At 42.9% G+C, this 19175-nt stretch overlaps 1 protein-coding gene across 7 annotated transcripts in view; it reads right to left on the minus strand.

Moving 5' to 3' along the window:
• Ranbp17 (RAN binding protein 17) overlaps positions 1–19175 on the minus strand; it is a 302529-nt gene that overhangs the window by 23938 nt on the left and 259416 nt on the right. For all 7 annotated transcript variants that reach the window (XM_063268960.1, XM_063268959.1, XM_008767582.4 and 4 more), the window contains one exon: positions 6846–7012. In XM_063268960.1, coding sequence (XP_063125030.1) covers positions 6846–7012 — 167 coding nt within the window. The remainder of the gene's footprint in view (positions 1–6845; positions 7013–19175) is intronic.

Raw genomic sequence — 19175 nt, forward strand, 5'->3', positions numbered from 1 at the left:
AGAGGTTGTGCTCTTAATTGTGGGTTTCTTTCCTGTCTTTATTAATATTTACTGCTTGGCTTGACAGGAACCCTAGCTGGTGATGCTTGGTATGATGACTGGCTAATCTTGCTTGTCAGCCTGGCTACATCTGAAATCAACCAAAAGCCAATTAAACCAAACACGTGGCCAAAACACATAAGGGATTTTTCTTGATTGGATCATTTGAGGTGGAGAACCTGCCATAGATATGGGCCACAATTTCTGGTGGCAGCCCATATAAAAGAACGTGGAAGAAGGAAGCTTTTGACTTTGCCCACTTGCCCTCACTCTCGCTGGACTTCTCACCCACCCTGCTGCCCAGGCATCCCTTCTTTGGGGTTTCAACATGTACTGCAGCCAAGCTGAGACAGCCAAGCTTGTAGATTGAAAAACTAATGGATTCTGGGTCTTTCTGCAAGGAGACAGCCATTGTTAGAACAGTTAGACCACAACCTCTAAGCAGCTCTGTTCCTCTAGATCAGTGCTTCTCAACCTTCCTAATGCTGCAACCCTTTAATACCATTCTTCATATTGTGGGGATCCCCCAACCATAAAATTATGTTTGTTGCTACTTCCTAACAGTAATTTTGCTAGTTAGTTTTAGGTGACCCCCATAAGTCATTTGACACTGCCCCCTCACAAAGGGTTGAGGTCCACAGGTTGAGAACTGTGGCTCTAGAGAAACCTCATTCATCAGTGCACTTGGGGATGACCAGGACAGGCAGAGAGGAGCAAAGCAACCAGGTGTTAGAGTGAGAGCTTAGCAATGGCTAGTGCTGTCACTGGTAAAAGGCTCCTCGAGGAAGAAAGGCTTCACCAGGAAGAAGTGATGAGTGAGTTTGAGATTAAGGATGAGGCGAAGATGAGGGGTGAGGAGTGGCACAGAGACATTTACCTTTGTGAGCAGTTGCCATCTGCATAGTTTCCTAGAGAAACCAGGTGACAGCAAACACCAAAAGCAGGCTGGAGATGGTTCGGTGGTTATGAGCCCTGACTACCCTCTTCCAGAGTTCCAGGCTCGACTGCCAACACCACGTGGCAGCTCACAACCTTCTGTAACTCCAGTTCCAGGGGACCTCATGCCCTCTTTTGGCCTCCATGAGCACCGGCAAGTGGTGCAAAGAAACATGAAGGCAAAAATGCCTATATACATAAAAATAAAAACGATTAAGGGAAGAAAAGGAAACTTCAAAAACAACCTCAAAGATATTAGGGAAAGTCACAAGATCACCACTCACCACTAAGCAGTTACACTACCAGACTGGTTTGTTCAGGAACCACGTCCCTAAGTTTTACATCCTCCTCACCTACTTACACAATTACAAAGGACAGGAAGCTCAGCTCTGCCTCAGAGGTGAGACTGGGCCACTAAGCCTTGCTTTTCCTACCACCTCGTTGAGAAACCACACTGCCTCTCTGGGCTACTGCCCATCTATTCTGTCCCAACCGCACTGCGCAGTTGGGGCACACAGAGATGGCCTGATGGCTAAGAATACTTGCTGCTCTTGCCGAGAACCCGACTTCTGCTCCTAGCACCCATGTCAGGTGGACTGCATTCATGTGCAGACTGCACACAAACACACAGATGAACACCTAACGCTTTCTAAATGGATGAGTGCTCTACATCATTCTCCACTGCGATGCCCCAGTGGGACTTACAGTGTTCAAAACACAGACGACAGACATCTTAGATGAAGGGCCACCAGCGACAGACATCTTAGATGAAGGGCCACCAGCTGGGGAGCAGATAGCTTGTGGGTAAGTCCATGAACTCTGGGGTTAAAGAGATCGCCTGTAATGTTTTAATTCTTCAGAGAGGGAAGCAGTGGGTGTGAGAGGGGAAAAAGAGAGAGTGATTGTGAGTACATGATAAAGATACATGCATAAAAATGTCATAATGAAAGCCATTATTAGGGATAACTAGTATCTACAAAAAGTGGAAAATAAAGACATGAAGGAAGGTTGAACGGTTCAGTCCTTCGTTACAGAATGTAACCATGGGAAATATTCTTGACTTTTTCTACCTCAGTTTCTACATCTGTGAAATGCTGATGCCAGCAGCTTTCACAGAGATGCTCGATGATGTCAGAAACTGTACACAAAGAACTACAGGCAGTGCCTGCACACGGGCTTTTGGTGGGCTTACGTTTTGCAAGTATTTGTTTTCCTAGAAGGAATACACAGAATATGCATAGATGCCTATGAAAAAGGATAAGGTAATGTGAGAGCAATTGCCACAAAATCTGAGTGCCTATTTTTAACTCTTGCCAAGTTATGAATGTTCCTCCGTCTGCTTTCGTCCCTACCATGTTTTTAGTAGTGAAGTTATAAATCCAGCCAAAACTATCTGGTTAAGTGGAGGGCACCTTTTTGAAGTTTAAGGATTGTGAGCAATGTTTTCATTAGTATTAAAAATATGGCTAATTGCTTTTTAAAGAGTTAAATAAGAACACGAGCGTATTTTATCTGTCTCAGTGTTTTCTGCCCTTAGACTCTTGCTCAGTAAGCCCACAGCCAAAGCCTCCACACCGGTTAAACATGTGTCGGCACTTCCTCCTCCTCAGTATTAAGGAATGGAGTCGTAAGTATGAAAGATGTCTTGTATAGTATGTCAAAATGTTGAGCAATATCATTTCAGTCTAAATACGGAGATGAAAAAAGAGCAGATGATTCCCTTCCGCTGCAATTCTTTTGGGATGCATGTCACGAAGAGCACTATCCAAAAGCAATTTTCATTGATTGACTGACTGGCTGAGGAAAGGGTGACTGTTCTTTTCGCTCATGTCCCTACTGAAGTATGATTCTTATGGCTCTTGACAACTCTTCACAATTTCTGGTTAAATGGCATGCTAGCAAATAAACAAACAAAAAAATGAATGAATGAATGAATAAACAGATGAAATAAAAAAGAGAAAGAAAATAATATTTAGAATTTCTCTGCATTTTAATTAGAACCTCTCTGCATTTTTAGTAGAACTGACTTGAGCCAAACAGTGAACTAGAACAGACTGGGTAAGAGACACCCAAACCTCACTGCTCTAACTCCTATGCACTGCATTTAGACTTGAAACTGACTGCAACGTAACACATCAGCAAGCTAACCGGAAGCCACTCAGTGACAGCGAAGCCAGAGGTGCTGTTCTTCTTAAGCACAAGGTGCTAGAGTTTTAAAGGACATTCTATGCAGACAAGATTCCGCATCAAGTGCCCTTAACATTTTAGAAGAATTCATTCATCACGTCTCTAAAGCGATCCCTCAATTTTACACTCACCTAATTTGAACACAGCTCTTTTCATACACTTGAATGAATACTGAGCTACTGGTTTCAAATGCAAACATTTAACATGAGTAGTAATGAAATGGAAAAAAATTAATATACAAATGTACTGTGTAAATTCCTACAGCAGGTCACTCTCACCTAGTGCTAGTCAGTGGTGATGAGCAGTTGGACCACTGCCACTGCTCTTAAGTTTTTAGATTAAATATACTTGGGGAATTCTTCTCCCCTAATTTATGCAAACTGGGTTTTTCTCAGATGTTAAGTTGAAGCAATACAATTCTTACCTCAAACAGACTAACTTAAATCAATTGACTCTTCGCATGTAATAAACTTTAATCCTTGCAAAGTTACACTGTTTACAAACTGTGGAAGATCTATAGTCACAAGATAGGACACAGTAAACGCACGTCCAGGCGAGAAGACATAAAATGTCTTTCTCAGGTTGCAGCACACAAATGGCCAGGCCCATAGAGGTGCAGGCTTTTCTGCGGAAGCTTGAGGAGATCTCTTTTGCAGTTTGGAACTGACACTCTCCATGCAATTATGCTTCTAGCCAAATATGTCCAGGGTGGGAGGGAAACAGTTCAAACCAGTAAATAATTACGGTATCATTGCATCAGTTTAGTTTAAAGAGCTGACAAGGCCTCTCTAAACTCCAGGCACAATTAGTCATTAGGGTCTAGTTTTTCAGCACTGTTAAGCAATTTGTAACCCATTCCTTTTAATAGGGTTAGGCATTACTTAATGACACAGATGCCTTGAAAACTGAGACCTCAGTTATGAAGCAGCAACCTTGTTCATTACCTTCTGTGATAGGCAAATCATCTATAAAAACAGCATTTAGTGGGCAGCCAATGAATAATCAATGGCTCACTTTTCATCTGAGTGTGAAAATGAGAATAATCTAATACAAGTCCCACTGCTGAGAGCCGGAATCTTGGGTCTGCCACTCTTCAGGGCTGATTTATGAGACCTTGGAAAGCTGATGTAAACAGATGATACATGGGCCCATCCCTACTCACAATAACCCCCAACTGGCCCGCTCCCTCTGTCCCAGGTCTGCCCCTCCAGGCTATTAGCTCTGTCCAGCTGATTCTTCCCACTACTCCTGCCTGCTGCTTTCACTCTGGCCGTCCGTTCAGTCCAGCAGACTCAGAAGTAATTTTATACGCAGCAGAGAGCGGGTGGAATTGATTTTTCACTCAGTGCTCAGTTCCCATCTGAATAATTATCAATTTTACTGCCTCATAAAGGGAAGAGTCAAAATTTCAAATCAATTCAAAAGAGCTTTTGAGACGACAGAAACTGTGCATAAGAATAGAGGTCAAAGTTGTCAGTGACCTAAGGAGATGATGTCAGATATTACTATACCCAATAGCTGACATCAGAGGCACTCAAGATGACATAACCCAGTGCTAATGCAAATCATATTTATGCTGACTACCAGAGACCGTCATTAATATTTAAAGTAGTATCTGAAAGCTTACATCCCAAATAAATAGAATGTATTCCACTGCTTAATAAAGATATATCACTCCTTAGTCATGTGCTGTAAAGTGAAAGATTACCAAGTCTTATTAACACACAGAAATGACTTAAACCAACAATGCATGGCGATTCCAAGTGAAGACCTGGCTGATCTGCATAACTATCTTGCTTGCTTATAGCCTATTGATTTTTGCTAAAATTTTCAACAGACTTAGAAGTGCCTGGCCGTAGCTGATGGGACAACACTGGATGTTGTGCAGGAGTGACTCGGTGGTAGACTTGGCCTTTGTCATGGTAGGCTGAGCCTGATTTCTAGCGTATCCTTGGGTATTTGTTATCCTCAATTCTCTAAGCCAGTGCACTCCCGCCTGCACCTGTACAGTAGTGACTTGCAGGTGGAAGTGTGGGGGAGGAGTGCACCTTCACCATGACAGTGTGTGTGTTTACACAGGCATCCAGGGAAGTCTGACATGCCCTGATAATCAGCGGTGGGAGTTGTGAGGATGTGGGTTTTGGAACTAAACAGATGTGGGTTTCAATTCCAATTCCATTAATTTCTGGTGAATCCTGAGGCATCCAGTGTATTGATCTGGAAAACTGGGGACCAGGATGGCCACATTTCTAGGCGGTTCTGTAGTTAAATAAGACTTCTTTCATAGTCCTCCCCTTCTGCAGGAGTTTAATAGAACTGATGGATTAATTTCATCTTTACAAATCTTGTTTTGCACTTTGTACACAATAAATGAAACAGATCATTCGGATCCTTAAGAGTGGCACATCTCTAGTCCCACACAAAGCCAGTCATCACTGGTACAGGATGGAGTGCACTGGAGCCCTCGTGTGCTCTTCATGAGGAAGGCTGAGGTTCCCTGACTAGAGCATGTCAGCATGAGGATAACAGATGCTCATGAAGAGCTACACTGACCAGAGCCTCAATGAAGACGAGTCTATTCACTTTTTTTTTTTTTTTACATTACCAATTAGTTGAATAGTTTCAGGGCCACAGCAAATAGTAATGGGCCTGCAGTAATTAGTCTTTGTCTAGTTACTCAAAATATGAATGACTTACACTCCTGTCATCTGGCCTCGGAAAGCAACTAGTTAGCTGAAATGTCACCACAAATAAGACTTTGCTAACTTTGTTTAAATGCGAGCAAGCCACGAGAGTATGAAGAGAGCCTCTTCCAGGCCCTCCCACGCTAGGTCCATCATGTGGTGTGCAGTGATACGGTGTGCGGACTACGATGACACTGCTCACTAATGACAGTAGTCAGCTGAGTGTTTACTTCTGCACATCAGACTATTATAGATGTACCTGTGGCCAAAGCAAGCTGGAAGCTGCGCCAGATCTTTCCTAAGTTCTGTGGAAGTAGAAACATCAGCTGTAATGAGCGTATACCTGCAAAATGGCTTTATCCTTTTTGGAATATTCCTGGCATTTCACTTCTACATATGTTGTTTCTCAGATTGGTAGAAATGAGCTATTTAGAACAATCATAAACTTAGACTTAGCCTGTGTTAGCCAGTTAGAAAATACAGCTGAGGGAGGGGGGGAGGGGGATGTTTGCCCGGAAACCAAAGAATTATTATTAAGTATTAAATAAACTAAAAAAAAGAGAAAATACAGCTGAAGACAAGGAAATGGCAGCATTATGACGTATGAATTGGATGTTTGCGAACACTGCCTAATGTGGGAACTATGTGACTTCCAATCATATGCAGGAACAACTGCTCCTTACACTGTCAGGACTGGACACCTCCTAGCAACTTGTCTGCAAGGAGCAGGAGCAGCAGGACTGCCCCAGGTCCAGGTAGGAAGTCTGAGCTTTTTGAGCTTTCTCTTCTTTCTTGGCGTCAAAAGAATTACCCTTTCTGAGTTCCACAGTGAACCGAACAGCACTTGGATCTTTATGGGTAGGTAATCCCAAATTTAGCCATGTACTCTCCATTGTCCAGGAAACCTACCAACAAGAATAACTGATAACCACCTTGACAAACGTTCATACACGTTCAGGGACCGGGGTGGCTTCTGGGAAAGACTTTAAGAGATGTTACCTGCTGCAGAACATCTGGGTTTTGTTGCATAAAATGTAACAGTCTCTGTCCAGCCTGCATAGCCTCTCTGCATCGAAGTGGCTTCTTCCCCTCTTTTGCTATGTGCTTGAAGAGATAGGTGACCATGTAGTCTAGACTCGTACAGCAGCTGGAGGAGACGACTGTGTCTGCACAACAGTAAAGAACAAGTCATTCCCATTACTCAATTGTTTGCTCATTTGATACATTGTCTCCATTAAAATAGTTAGGATTTCAAAGCACTTCCGTGAAAGCCCTTGAGAGAAGGGCCCTGGCTTCTTTCTCACTTTAAGCCTTGTGTCTATTACAGGGTTTTGCATAGAGAAACAGTAGTAAGAAAATGATTCCTGGTCTGAACTGGACATATCTCCCCATCTGGGACTTGAACAACCTGTGTTCAATTTGACTGGTTATCAAGCATCTAGTTAGTGAAAAGTACTTCATGGGAAATAGGAGCAAACGCAAACCCTGCCATGACTTTCCACAGAGGTCACTCTAGGATAAAGTAATATAGTTAAGAGTCACATGGATCACACATTGCTGCCACCCCTGGGACTTTTTTACTTTTGGTGTGTGCACATGCATGTGGAGGCTGTGCACACATTAGGAAGCCAGAGGTTAATGTCCAGTATCTTACTCAATCACTTGCTAACTTAATTGTGGGGCAAGGACTTCTCCCTGAACCGGAAGCTTACTTACTTGATTAGCAAGCCCCAGGGATCTTCCCTTCCCCGTCTTCCCGTCTTCCCGGAGTGGGGACTACAGGAAGGTGCTGCGGAGCCTGGCTTGGCAAAGGGGGAGCTGGGGTCTGCACTCAGGTCCTCGAACATGTGTGCGTACATGACAAGTACTTCACAAAATGACCTCTCCTTCCTGTCCTAACTGCTGCTTTCTGAGGGAAATATCACGTCTTAATGGTGGTCAAAGTGAGTTGTCTAAAGGACAGAGCTTGGGATGGCTTGGGAAGGTTGTTGTGGGAGCTACAGAGCCTTTGTTTCCTAACTGTACTGCTGCCTTCCCAGTGATAGTCTCACTTTCCCATCATCTGGAAAACACTTTGCAGAGTTGAATGAGTGAAAAAGTTCTTCAGTAACAGCAAACAGCTGATGCACACTGAGGACGACTACCTGCTAGTGACAGCCTGGACTGCTCACATCGACTGTTGTTTTCAATCTCTTACCATGACTATGCAATCGCTATCCTCATTTTATAGTCGAGGCTTAGAGATTTAAGTGACCTGTTCAAGGACACATTCTTAGAACACAGTAAGATCAGGGTTGGACAGTAAGTAACTAAGAAGGTGGACCATGAATCTGTATCATCAATAACTATATTAAAACCAAGTATTAAGTAAAAATATACACATGAATCAATTTTTTTATAACAGTGGGGGTTGTACAGTACTTTAACACACATAAAGCCCTGGGGATTTGATCCTTGGTACCCACAAAACCAAACCAAACCAAACTAGTTACCAGTCCCAAAATAGGAACTCAGAGAGCAGTTCCTAGTGGGCGGCCACTCACAGTATGGAGGAGGGTACGCTGTAGAGGGGAGACTTGGTTTGCAGATGGAAGTGGGTAGGGAATCCGGATAGAAGGTTACAACGAAGTCAGGTTCCCACATGAGAGCATCCAAAAACGGACAGAGATACATTTAACTTGAATTAACAGAGATGCTATTAAAAGTTTCCTAACAAGTAATCATTTTGCAACCACTTATAATTTCCTTTATTTACTAAAATTATTGACTCTTTATGTTCATTTTTTATTTTAGAGATAGGGTCTCGCATATCCCGAGTTGTCTTCTGACTTGCTATGTAAGTCAAGGATGACCTTGAACTGCTGTTCCTCCTGCCATGCTAGTTTTATGCAGTTCTAGGGACCCAGCCCAGGGCCCCATGCAGCTCTACAACTGAGCTATACCCCCAGCCCTTACCACCTTAACTCCACTACTGAGAATTAGGTATCATTTGCATTTTTAAATAAGGAAAGGCTATGGATGAAGCTTGTATCTCGTATACTTAAGGCCCTCAAGTGAGGGGAGAGGAATCAGGGGTATGCAGGGATGGGGTGGAGGAGGGTGGGGTGGTGGGGGTGGTCGTGTTAAAATCCAGAGATTCTCTAGTTTATCCTACTACAGTGATTTAGAATCTTAATATGGTTAGTGTGATACTACTCATATTTTTTGTTTATTGAAGATATGTCGACACAATCCCTGGGAATTTTTTGATTACTAAAGAGAAACAAAAATGGTAAATTGTGTAGCCTCACAAGAGAATCAGACTGAGATGGTGGCACAAGCCTGTAATTCCTATACTTGGGAGGTAGAGGCAGGAGGATTAGCAGTTTGACTGACCTAGGCTATATGAATATATGAGATCTTGCTTCTAAAAACCAAAACCCAAGTCAAAATGAACAGAGACAAACGAAAAGAAAGAAGGGGAGGAAGAAGCTGAGAAGTCTTATTCATCTTATGTTTGGGTTATGAATGTCTGATAGATCAGAGATCAAAGTGTGACTTGAAAAATGGGGAGCTAAACCAGCTTAAGAGAGTAACAGTCCAGAGAAGGTGGGGTCCATGTTTAGTATTTAGTAATACTTAGCAAGGAAATAGCACCTCAGCTTGAAAATGGTCACATAATTATGGAGCCATGGGCTGGAGAGATGGCTCAGCGGTTAAGAGTGCCGACTGCTCTTCCAGAGGTCCTGAGTTCAATTCCCAGCAACCACATGGTGGCTCACAACCATCTGTAATGAGATCTGATGCCCTCTTCTGGGATGTCTGAGACAGCAACAGTGTACTCACATACATAAATAAATAAATCATTTTAAAAATTAAAAAAAGATATAGAGCCATGTCCTAGAAACAGAAAATAGGGGGTCTGAGGGCTTCTGAGATACAGACAGGGTCTTGAGGAATGAGAGGCTGAACGAAGGTCGTGGTCTGGACAACAGTTCATTGGAGCGGCCCCCAGCTCCTCAGAGCTACTGGTGTATGTCAGTCTTGGTCACGCCCAGCACCCTGGGGTGCTCTGCAGGAAGAAACTTTGCTAACTTTGGGAGGCAGCCGAGGAATCAGACACTCACTTCTTGAGTTGTTTTGTTTTTCCTTCATTTTTCTGCATTTGAAGCCCTGATCATGAAAGTAAAGAGCAATATGCTATCAATCATATATAAAATTTAAAGACGTCACATAATTTGGTGACCACACTGCCATGCAAGTTGCATTAAAAGGGTCCAATCCACTGAGTCAGCGGCAGAAAAGCCAGGTAAACACTTTAGACTCAAAGGTTGGAGCACACAGCTTTGCAATAAAAGCAAGGGGTTCCATTATGGTTGATTTATGGTTGGGGCTTTGAAAAGGATAAATGGTATTTCTAGGTAGTTTTAAATGTGTGGAATCATAAGGATCACAGGCATTTGGTCAAAACAGGATGAATAGTGTTGAAGATGAGACATTAGCATTGCCCCATCTTTATCTGCAGAGGAAACTATCATGCAGGAGTCACAGTCAAATAGTGACTTCTCAGAGAATGGGCAGACACCACAGATATTTTGAAAAGGATTACATCTATAATGTAGACACGTTTGGAAATGTGTTGATACCTATTAGGTGCTCTGTCCTCTCTAGCAATTCATTGTTTGGCACTGAGAAAGCCGAGTGCGCTGGCTCTCTTACAAGAGGTCTCCATAGGAATCACACACATCATTAATAGCCCTCCTGCCTACTAAGACCCTCCATGGAAAGCTGCTCTAAAAAGTTAACTGTGTACAAGAGCTCATAATAGAGTCAGGAAGATGATAATGGGGTTGAGTTAAAACCTGGCTTCAGCTCAAAATTCATCATAGCACAAGGGAGGATGATGGTCTTGGAAAAATGTAGTCCAAAAGGCAATTCCAAGACAAAAGGACTACTGGGGAGGAATAGTAGCTTTGGAAAGAGGCAAGCATAAATCTAGGCTGCTGTTTTTGGGCTATCTGACTTTACATGTACAGTGTGCAGTGCACAGCCCAAGCTTGCACTGTTCTGCAGCTTTACCAAGATATAGCACAGACTGTGACAGTGCTCGCCCAACGGCAGGCACTTCCCCCTTTTCATTCCCTAAGTATTTTCCTAGCTTTCAATCCCTTAAACACAAAGCCTTTCTACTAAACTAATCCACAGCTGTCTCCTCTCTTTAGCATCAACTCTTCATGATGGAAAAACTGATGTATTTCTTCAATGTTTTACTATTACTATTATATTAATCCCGAACATCCATTCACGAATGTTAGAAATGGCAAGACACCTACTCTGACATTTACATATAGTTCACTGATAACTGACAGGTCTGGTGGTGTGCAGTTGACTGAATGTCTTGTTTGCCTTCACTTTTCCTAGTCAAGTACATATGGTGCTAAGCCACTCTTTGTGCTGCCCTTTCCCTCCTCGTGGATTGGAGCCCCACCCACAGGGGATCCCAGGATCTTCTCTCACCAGGACTTCAGGAACTGCACACTTCCTCATTCTCTAGCTACTACCTCACTGAAATTACTTAACATTTATGACTTGGCATCATCTTGTGTGAGCATTTCTTTACTTACTGTTTATCACTTACCACTAAAATACAAGCTTTCATGTTTTATTCCCCTCATTACTGCCAAGTTCTAGAATACTACTTAGTACACGGCATTTGTACAAATGATAATTATTGAACAATGAATTGGGAATCACTAATAGCAGCCTTCTGTAAGTCCTAGGCTTGCTCTGTACTTGTAAAAGAATAAGGTAGTAGAAGACAGGTGCTCAAAATTTAGCTGAAGGCCAATGGTGACAGTGCATGCCTTTAATTCCAGTAATCAGGAGCAGAGACAGGGGGATCTTTGTGAGTTCGAGGCCAAGCTGGTCTACATAATGAGTTCCAGGCCAGCCATTGCTACATAGTGAGACTCTGTTTCAAAGCAAGCAAACAAAATGTAACTTGAAACTATAAACATTAATGAATATAAGCAACTAATATATACTGATTCAACTTTCTTTCTTTCTTTTTTTTTGGTTCTTTTTTTCGGAGCTGGGGACCGAACCCAGGGCCTTGCGCTTCCTAGGCAAGCGCTCTACCACTGAGCTAAATCCCCAACCCCTGATTCAACTTTCTGATTCTGCCCTTTACTTTACACCAAAGCTATAAAATTGAAACCTACTTATGGTCCAAATACCACCAGCAGTTCTCATTCTGCTTGCGTATCATGCCAAGAGAAAAAATCCTTTCAACATACAATCATTTTTGAAGGCACAGGGTCTAATTTACTTGCTATTCACTAAATAAGAGGTTGAAGACAAAACTATAAATACCAGGGGACCTTTCATACCAGGCTCCCTGATGTCAGAGCTGTAACTTTTATCAGGTAGATCTAGCAGGAAGGTATAAAGAAGCGCAGAGAGAATGTCTTGTGCATTATATGGATACATCACCTGTCAATTAAAAACCCATGGCCTATAGGAAAGGCTAGAATAGAGGTGGGACATCTGCTAGACAGGAAGAATTCTGGGATAGAGCCAGACACAGGAGATTTGCCCAGGAAGATGTGACGAGATGGGCACATGGTGTCTGAACACAGGTAACCAGCCATGTGGCAGAGTGTAGGTTAAAATCAATGGGATATGTTAAGTTATGAGAAGGGAAGAGCTAGCTATGGCCAAGGTCTTTGTAAATACATCTTGAGTCTGAGTCTCATTTCTTGGGGCATGGGGCTGGGAGGAAGAACAAGGCTTAACTTCTTCCAAGAGACATGGGAAGGATTCTCAGACACAACTTTCTAAGCCGTACTATATTCATCTTGATACTGAAAACATTACCTAACTCTTTTAGTAAGTATTTAGAAAGTATTTGCTGTACCAGGCCTGGGCATAAAGAAATGGTTGAGACTGATTCTTTTATTGGCCAAAAGGGTCCAGCAGACACCTTTCCCTAAATATTCTTGAGTATTCCTAATGCTACTGGTTAGATAGTACAGCCTGATGCTAGGACTCCTGCTGAAGATACCACGTACTTACGGCACAGAACCAAGACATCTAGCGGGGGTTTAGCTGAAAGCTTTACCCTACCGGCTAGTGCGCAGTGTTGGGAGGTTTTGTGCATGCTACCGCAGGGGAAAACGACCCTCTATGTCATCTAGCTACAAACCCTGTGAGTAGCAACAATGGCTTGCTTACAAGATAAGCCACTGGTGTAACAGTGATGTGGGTGTTATGGGAGCATCCAATCACTTTGAAATCTGGACTTAAGGCCCCCACTCAATGAGATAAGATCCATACCTCAAAGAGTCAGTGAGGAAGAGCCTGAGATGGACGTGGGTCTAAGGAGAAAATAACATTAGTCTGAGAAATGGACACAGCAATAAATGACACTTAACAACATAGTTCTATGCCCATAGATCAGTGTGTCACTCAGCCCTGATCAGAGAGGTGATAACACAGGGGCCTACAACTGGACCATGCAGAGAGAGGGAGAGACCTGGAGTGCTCAGTCCTAAATGGGATGTCGTTATTCCCAATCCACAGAGACTGTGCACTCAGAGATCCATGCAGAGCCAGGGTGGTGGATGATTTCTGGGAAAGTGTTTTCTAGATACAACACAACAGATATGCATATGAACTCACAGGTACTGTACAAGAAACCATGTAGACTAGGACTATTGATAAATAGACTTTCCGTATGCCTTATTTCCTTACGGCAGCAGAAACTCCATTCTCTACCTGGCAGGAGCTTAGCCTGGAGCTTTTATTAGTGACTGTGCTAGTGGCAATCTCCAGATACTGATGGGAAAGCTGTTCATGATCTCAGGCTAATAAGTAATCAGAAGGTAGTCACCCATGTTACTGCCATTAAAAACAAATAAACAAACAAACAAACAGACAAACAGGGCTGGAGAGATGGCTCAGCAGTTAAGATCACTGACTGCTCTTTCGGAGATCCTAAGTTCAATTCCCAGCAACCACCTGTAATGGGATCTGATGCCCTCTTCTGGTGTGTCTGAAGACAGCAACAGTGTACTCATAAATAAAATGAATAAATAAATTTTAAGAAAAAGAGAATGAAATGAGCAACCCAAGACCCACTAAGACAGAACCAGGCACACAGTATGTGTCCACTGTCCCTGTGTCCACAGCAGCAATGGGACTGTGCTCAGCTCCCTTCATATGCTAATTTGTCAACCTCCTGCTGAAATGCAGACCCCAAGCCTGACAAATATCATATGATGAGACTAACAGAGCTGCTTGCAACGGATTCAAAATCCTTAGTATTACTATGATGTAAGATAACAGAATGTCAAGCTAAACTGTAATAAGGAAAGACAAGACTTCTGCTTCTTCCACGAAGGATTAACTGCTGTGAGGATTTCCCCTCCTGCCATAAACAACCAGAAACAGGACAAAATATATGAAACAACAGTTTTCAATTACTGCACAACAAGAAGTATAGGGCTATTAAACCCGAGGAGAGGGGAATGAACGAGGTAATACTTACAACGGCCGTAGCGCATGCCCAAAGCGGTCTAGACTGTAGGACAAGAAGGGCAATCCAAATAAAGCCAAGGGTCTCGGTGAGCTGAAGACTGAAATGTGGAGGACTGAGGCAGCTATCATTATGTACAAAGTACCGGAGTGTGGGAATTAGAGGGATGCGCTTAGAGAGATCTGTAAGGGAGTCTCTATTGCTCTCCTTGCACACGTGAGAAGAAACTCCCCAAAGCTGCAAAGCTCAAGGCTAAAAGGCTCCTAATTAACTCAAGGGGCCAGCACAGTTCCTGAGACGCCCATGACACGTGGGCGCTGCAGTGTCCTCTAAGGGCTACCTCTTAGTATGCGACTCAACGACTCTGAAATAAATGCTGTCACCCCAGCTGAAATGAACGAAATTAATCACAAAGTAACTCAACTAACAGAACAGAACCCAAAATCCTAATCAAACACTATACATGATAAAACTCACAGTATCTGATATCCAATAAAATCAAGACATACATAGAATATATAATCCATAAAAAGAAAAGTAAATGAGCGGAAAAACATGTAAGAAATTTCTCCAGTAGACAGAGACCTAAATGACTTTCTCATAAAACTCATCAACAGTGCTAAAGTTAAAGGAAACCCCGAGGTTGATGAGGGAGGACAAGATAGAAAAGCCCACGGTTACACTGAGGGTTCAGCTTCTAGGACAACAATTGTAGAGGCTGAGTCACAGCACTAAGAGCTCACAGTCAGCATAGGCAACAAAGTGATACCCTGTCTCACACACACGCACACGCGCGCGCACACACACACACACACACACACACACACGCACACATGCACACACACAGGCACACACACACACACACAGAGGATTTCTTTCTTTCTTTTTCTTTTTTTTTTAAGATTTATTAATTTATTATATATAAGTACACTGTAGCTGTCTTCAGATACACCAGAAGAGGGCATCAGATCTCATTACAGATGGCTGTGACCCACCGTGTGGTTCCTGGGAATTGAACTCAGGACCTCTGGAAGAGCAGTCGGTGCTCTTAACCGCTGAGCCATCTCTCCAGCCCAAGAGGATTTCTAGAGATTAAAACTATAATATCTGAATAAAAAGATACAACACTGGGGCTGGGCAAAAAAGTACAACATTGATAGCAGATTAAAAATTGTAGAAAAAGGGGCTGGGGATTTAGCTCAGTGGTAGAGCGCTTACCTAGGAAGCGCAAGGCCCTGGGTTCGGTCCCCAGCTCCGAAAAAAAGAACCAAAAAAAAAAAAATTGTAGAAAAATATCTGAGAACTTGACCTATAACCATAGGAATTATGGAAAGAAATGCCTCCCAGAAGGCACAGTTGAGCTGAAGGCCACCAAGAGGCTTAGTGTGTGTGAGTAACTGGAGTTTAGGGATAAAACAGAGACACACACTGTGGTTGTCCAATAGTATATAGTGGGAAGGGTGTAATGGTGCATGGCTTTAATTCCCGTGCTAGGGAGGCAGAAGCAGGCAGATCGATGTGTGTTCGGGGCCAGCCTGGTCTATATAAGCATTCAAGGACAGTCAGAGCTACAGAAGACTCTCAAAAATCAAAACAAACAAAGAATAAAAGTAAACTTCAATAATATTATTTGAGAATGCTCATTTTGAATATACAGAACACCAATAAAAATAAAGGTAGCTCATAAACCCATGAAGGTGGAAGATGGACTCATTTAAAATATTTAGTTAGAGCTGAGCAAGTTGTCACATTCCTGCAACCCCAGCTACTCAGATGCAAGGGCAGGGACTCAAGGCAGTTCAAGGCCAGTGCACTGGCTTTTTGTGTGTGTCAACTTGATACAAGCTGGAGTTACCACAGAGAAAGAAGCCTCCCTTGAGGAAATGGCTCCATGAGATCCAGCTGTCAGACATTTTCCTTATTAGTTATCAAGGGTGGAAGGGCCCACTGTGGGTGGTGCCATCCCTGGGCTGGTGGTCCTGGGTGGGTGGCAAGCTGAGCAAGCCGGGGGAAGCAAGCCAGTAAGTAATACCCCTCCATGGCCACTGCATCAGCTCCTGCCTCCAGGTTCCTGCCCTGTGTGAGCTCCTGTCCTGACTTCCTTTGGTGATGAACAGTGATGTGAATGTGTAAGCTGAATAAACCCTTTCCTCCCCAACTTGCTTCTTGGTCGTGATGTTTGTGCAGGAATAGAAACCCTGACTAAGACAAATTGGTACCAGCATAGTGGGGTACTCCTGTGACAACCTGACCATGTTTTGGGAGGGCTGTGGAAGGACTTTGGAACTTTGATCCGGAAGACCCATTGGGATGTTAAGAGTTCTGTAAGAGCTTGGAAGATAATGTTGAGAACAGTGCAGAAGATGGTGGTCTGGCTTGTGAGATTAAAGACTCTTGTCAGGGCTGTTGCTGTTTTGATTGTGACGATTCTGTGGCTTTGGTTAGCTGGCCTGAAGAATCAGCTGTGATTAACAAGATCCCAGGTTTGGTCGTGATGTTCTGTGCAGGAATACAAACCCTGACTGCCAGCCGGAGTGGACTCTACAGACAAGCAGCTGTCTGAGAAAGAGCCAATCAAACACTCCAGTCTCCTGACTTAAACCCAGTAAACTGAAACAAGCATAGGCTTTACTCTAAACAAGGAGATGGAGCAGAAAGGGAAGTAGGAACAAGATCAGGTGGAAAAGCACACATGGACACTGCAAATTCAGACCCCAAACTCCATTACAATACAGAAAAAGTCAGCTTTAATAAACACATCTAATCCCAGCTATATGCTGCAGAAGGTCCATGTCCTCATCCCCAGAAACGGTGAACATATTAAGTTTCATGGTGGGGAATGAGGCTACTGTTACTGAAGTGAGACCCAGTGTAAACTCAAGTGTTCTTAGAACCGGAAGAGAGAGGCACTTAGAAGTTTTCTTTGTAGAATTCTGAGAGATTAAAATGCTGTTGCCCTTGTATTAAATATTTCAAAGCTGAAGACAATGGGACTTTAGCTCATACCAGACACAGAAGGTATAAAACTGTAAGGGAATAAATTTATGATTTAAGGTATCACATTTATGATACCTTAGAAATAAGGTATGCATGTGCTCTATAAATAATCAATATTAAGAATAAAGGAACCTTTACAACTAATAAAAGGATGCTGGATGGTGAGATGGTGCAGAGTGAAGATGCTTGCTGTCAAGCTTGATCACCTAAGTTTGATTCCTCAGACCCTCACAATAAAAGACGAGAGCTGACCCCTGTGAGCTGTCCTCTGATTTCTATAAGAGCACAATGGCACATGCACCTCACCCCCAAACACATTCATGCAATGAGGAAACAAGCTACTATCGGACAGAACTTTCAGAAAAAATTATTACCACAGATTGTGAGGGGCATTTTGTGATGATTTAAAGGTAAATTCATCAAAAGAATACCATAATTTCAAATATCTATGTTCCTGACAGGAGCTTTTAAATATTTAATACAAAACCTGACAGAACCAGAGTCAAAGAGCTAGGACAGAGCTACTAGTTAGGCTTTAGTATTTTCCTCTTACCAATTCATAGAACAAGCAGATAAAATAAATTATATAACCAACAAATAAGCATCTAGATTATCAGAAAGTCATTAATCCACGGGGTGTACACCTTTAATCCCACCCTTTATCTCAGGCAGAGGTAAGCAGATCTGAGTTTGAAGCCAGTATGGTCTATTGAGTGAATTCCAGGACAGCCAGGGAGGGCTACACAGAGAAAACCTGTCTTGAAAAACAAAAACCAAATCAACCAACCAACCGATCAACTGACCAACCAATCATTGAGTATATTCTATGGCATAATGAAATAAAATCACACTCAATAATGTAACAAAGAGCATCTTCAAATATTGAAAACCAGCAATATCCTTCACAGGAATCACCTAATAACCAAACGAAGATCAGTAGGACAATAAAGAGATTTTTCTGGTTGTCCTATCAAACAGCCTTTTGGGTACTCAGGTTTATACCCACAGATCTGAACTGTTTTTAACTTTGGTAAAAGAAGCTTCTTTTTGCCAGGGGAAGTGGTTAAGGCAGAGGTTCAAAACTGGTCAAAGTGCTGAGAATGAGTGACTAGGGTCCTCAACCCTACACAGGACATCTCGATCCCTAAGACCCAGGGAACATCTCAGAAGAGTGGGCAGGGAGGATTCAGGCTATGAAGATGTGCTAGGAAAGGCTGTTTGCTGGACAGGACATGGCCATTGGACTCATGAACTCAGGGCAGCTATGGCTACCTGCATAGTAAGCCAGTCAAAACTCAAGGGAAGCCTGGAGTGAGACTCAGGAGATCCACCCAAGCTACTAGCAGTTGACAGTCCCTAGGGAAGACGATCATTTTTGTGGGCACTACAAACATAGTAAACATACCCACCACCCAGGAGCATATGGGCAAGCAGTACCAACTGGGCTTAGAGGGTGTCTTAGTGAGGGTTTCACAGTTGTGAAGAGACTTCATGACCAAAGCAACTCTTATAAAGAAAAACATTTAACTGGGGATGGCTTACAGTCTCAGAGGTTCAGTGCATTACTATCATGGTGTAAACCATGGTGGTGTGCAGGCAGACATGGTACTTGAGAAGAAGCTGAGAGTTCTGCATCTTGATCTGCGGGCAGCAGGTTACTGTGTTGTGTTGTAAAAAAAAAAAAAAAAAAAAAAAAGGCGGTGCATGGTTCCTGCGAGTACTGTTTTGCGCTTCTCTCCCAGGCTCTCTCTGACCCAGGTGGTAGGTCTTTTGTTAGTTCAGGCTCAGCAATTCGGAACTTGAACTAATTTACCTCA

The sequence above is a fragment of the Rattus norvegicus genome, chromosome 10 (genome assembly GCF_036323735.1).
Source record: "Rattus norvegicus strain BN/NHsdMcwi chromosome 10, GRCr8, whole genome shotgun sequence".
Taxonomy (NCBI): Eukaryota; Metazoa; Chordata; class Mammalia; order Rodentia; family Muridae; genus Rattus; species Rattus norvegicus.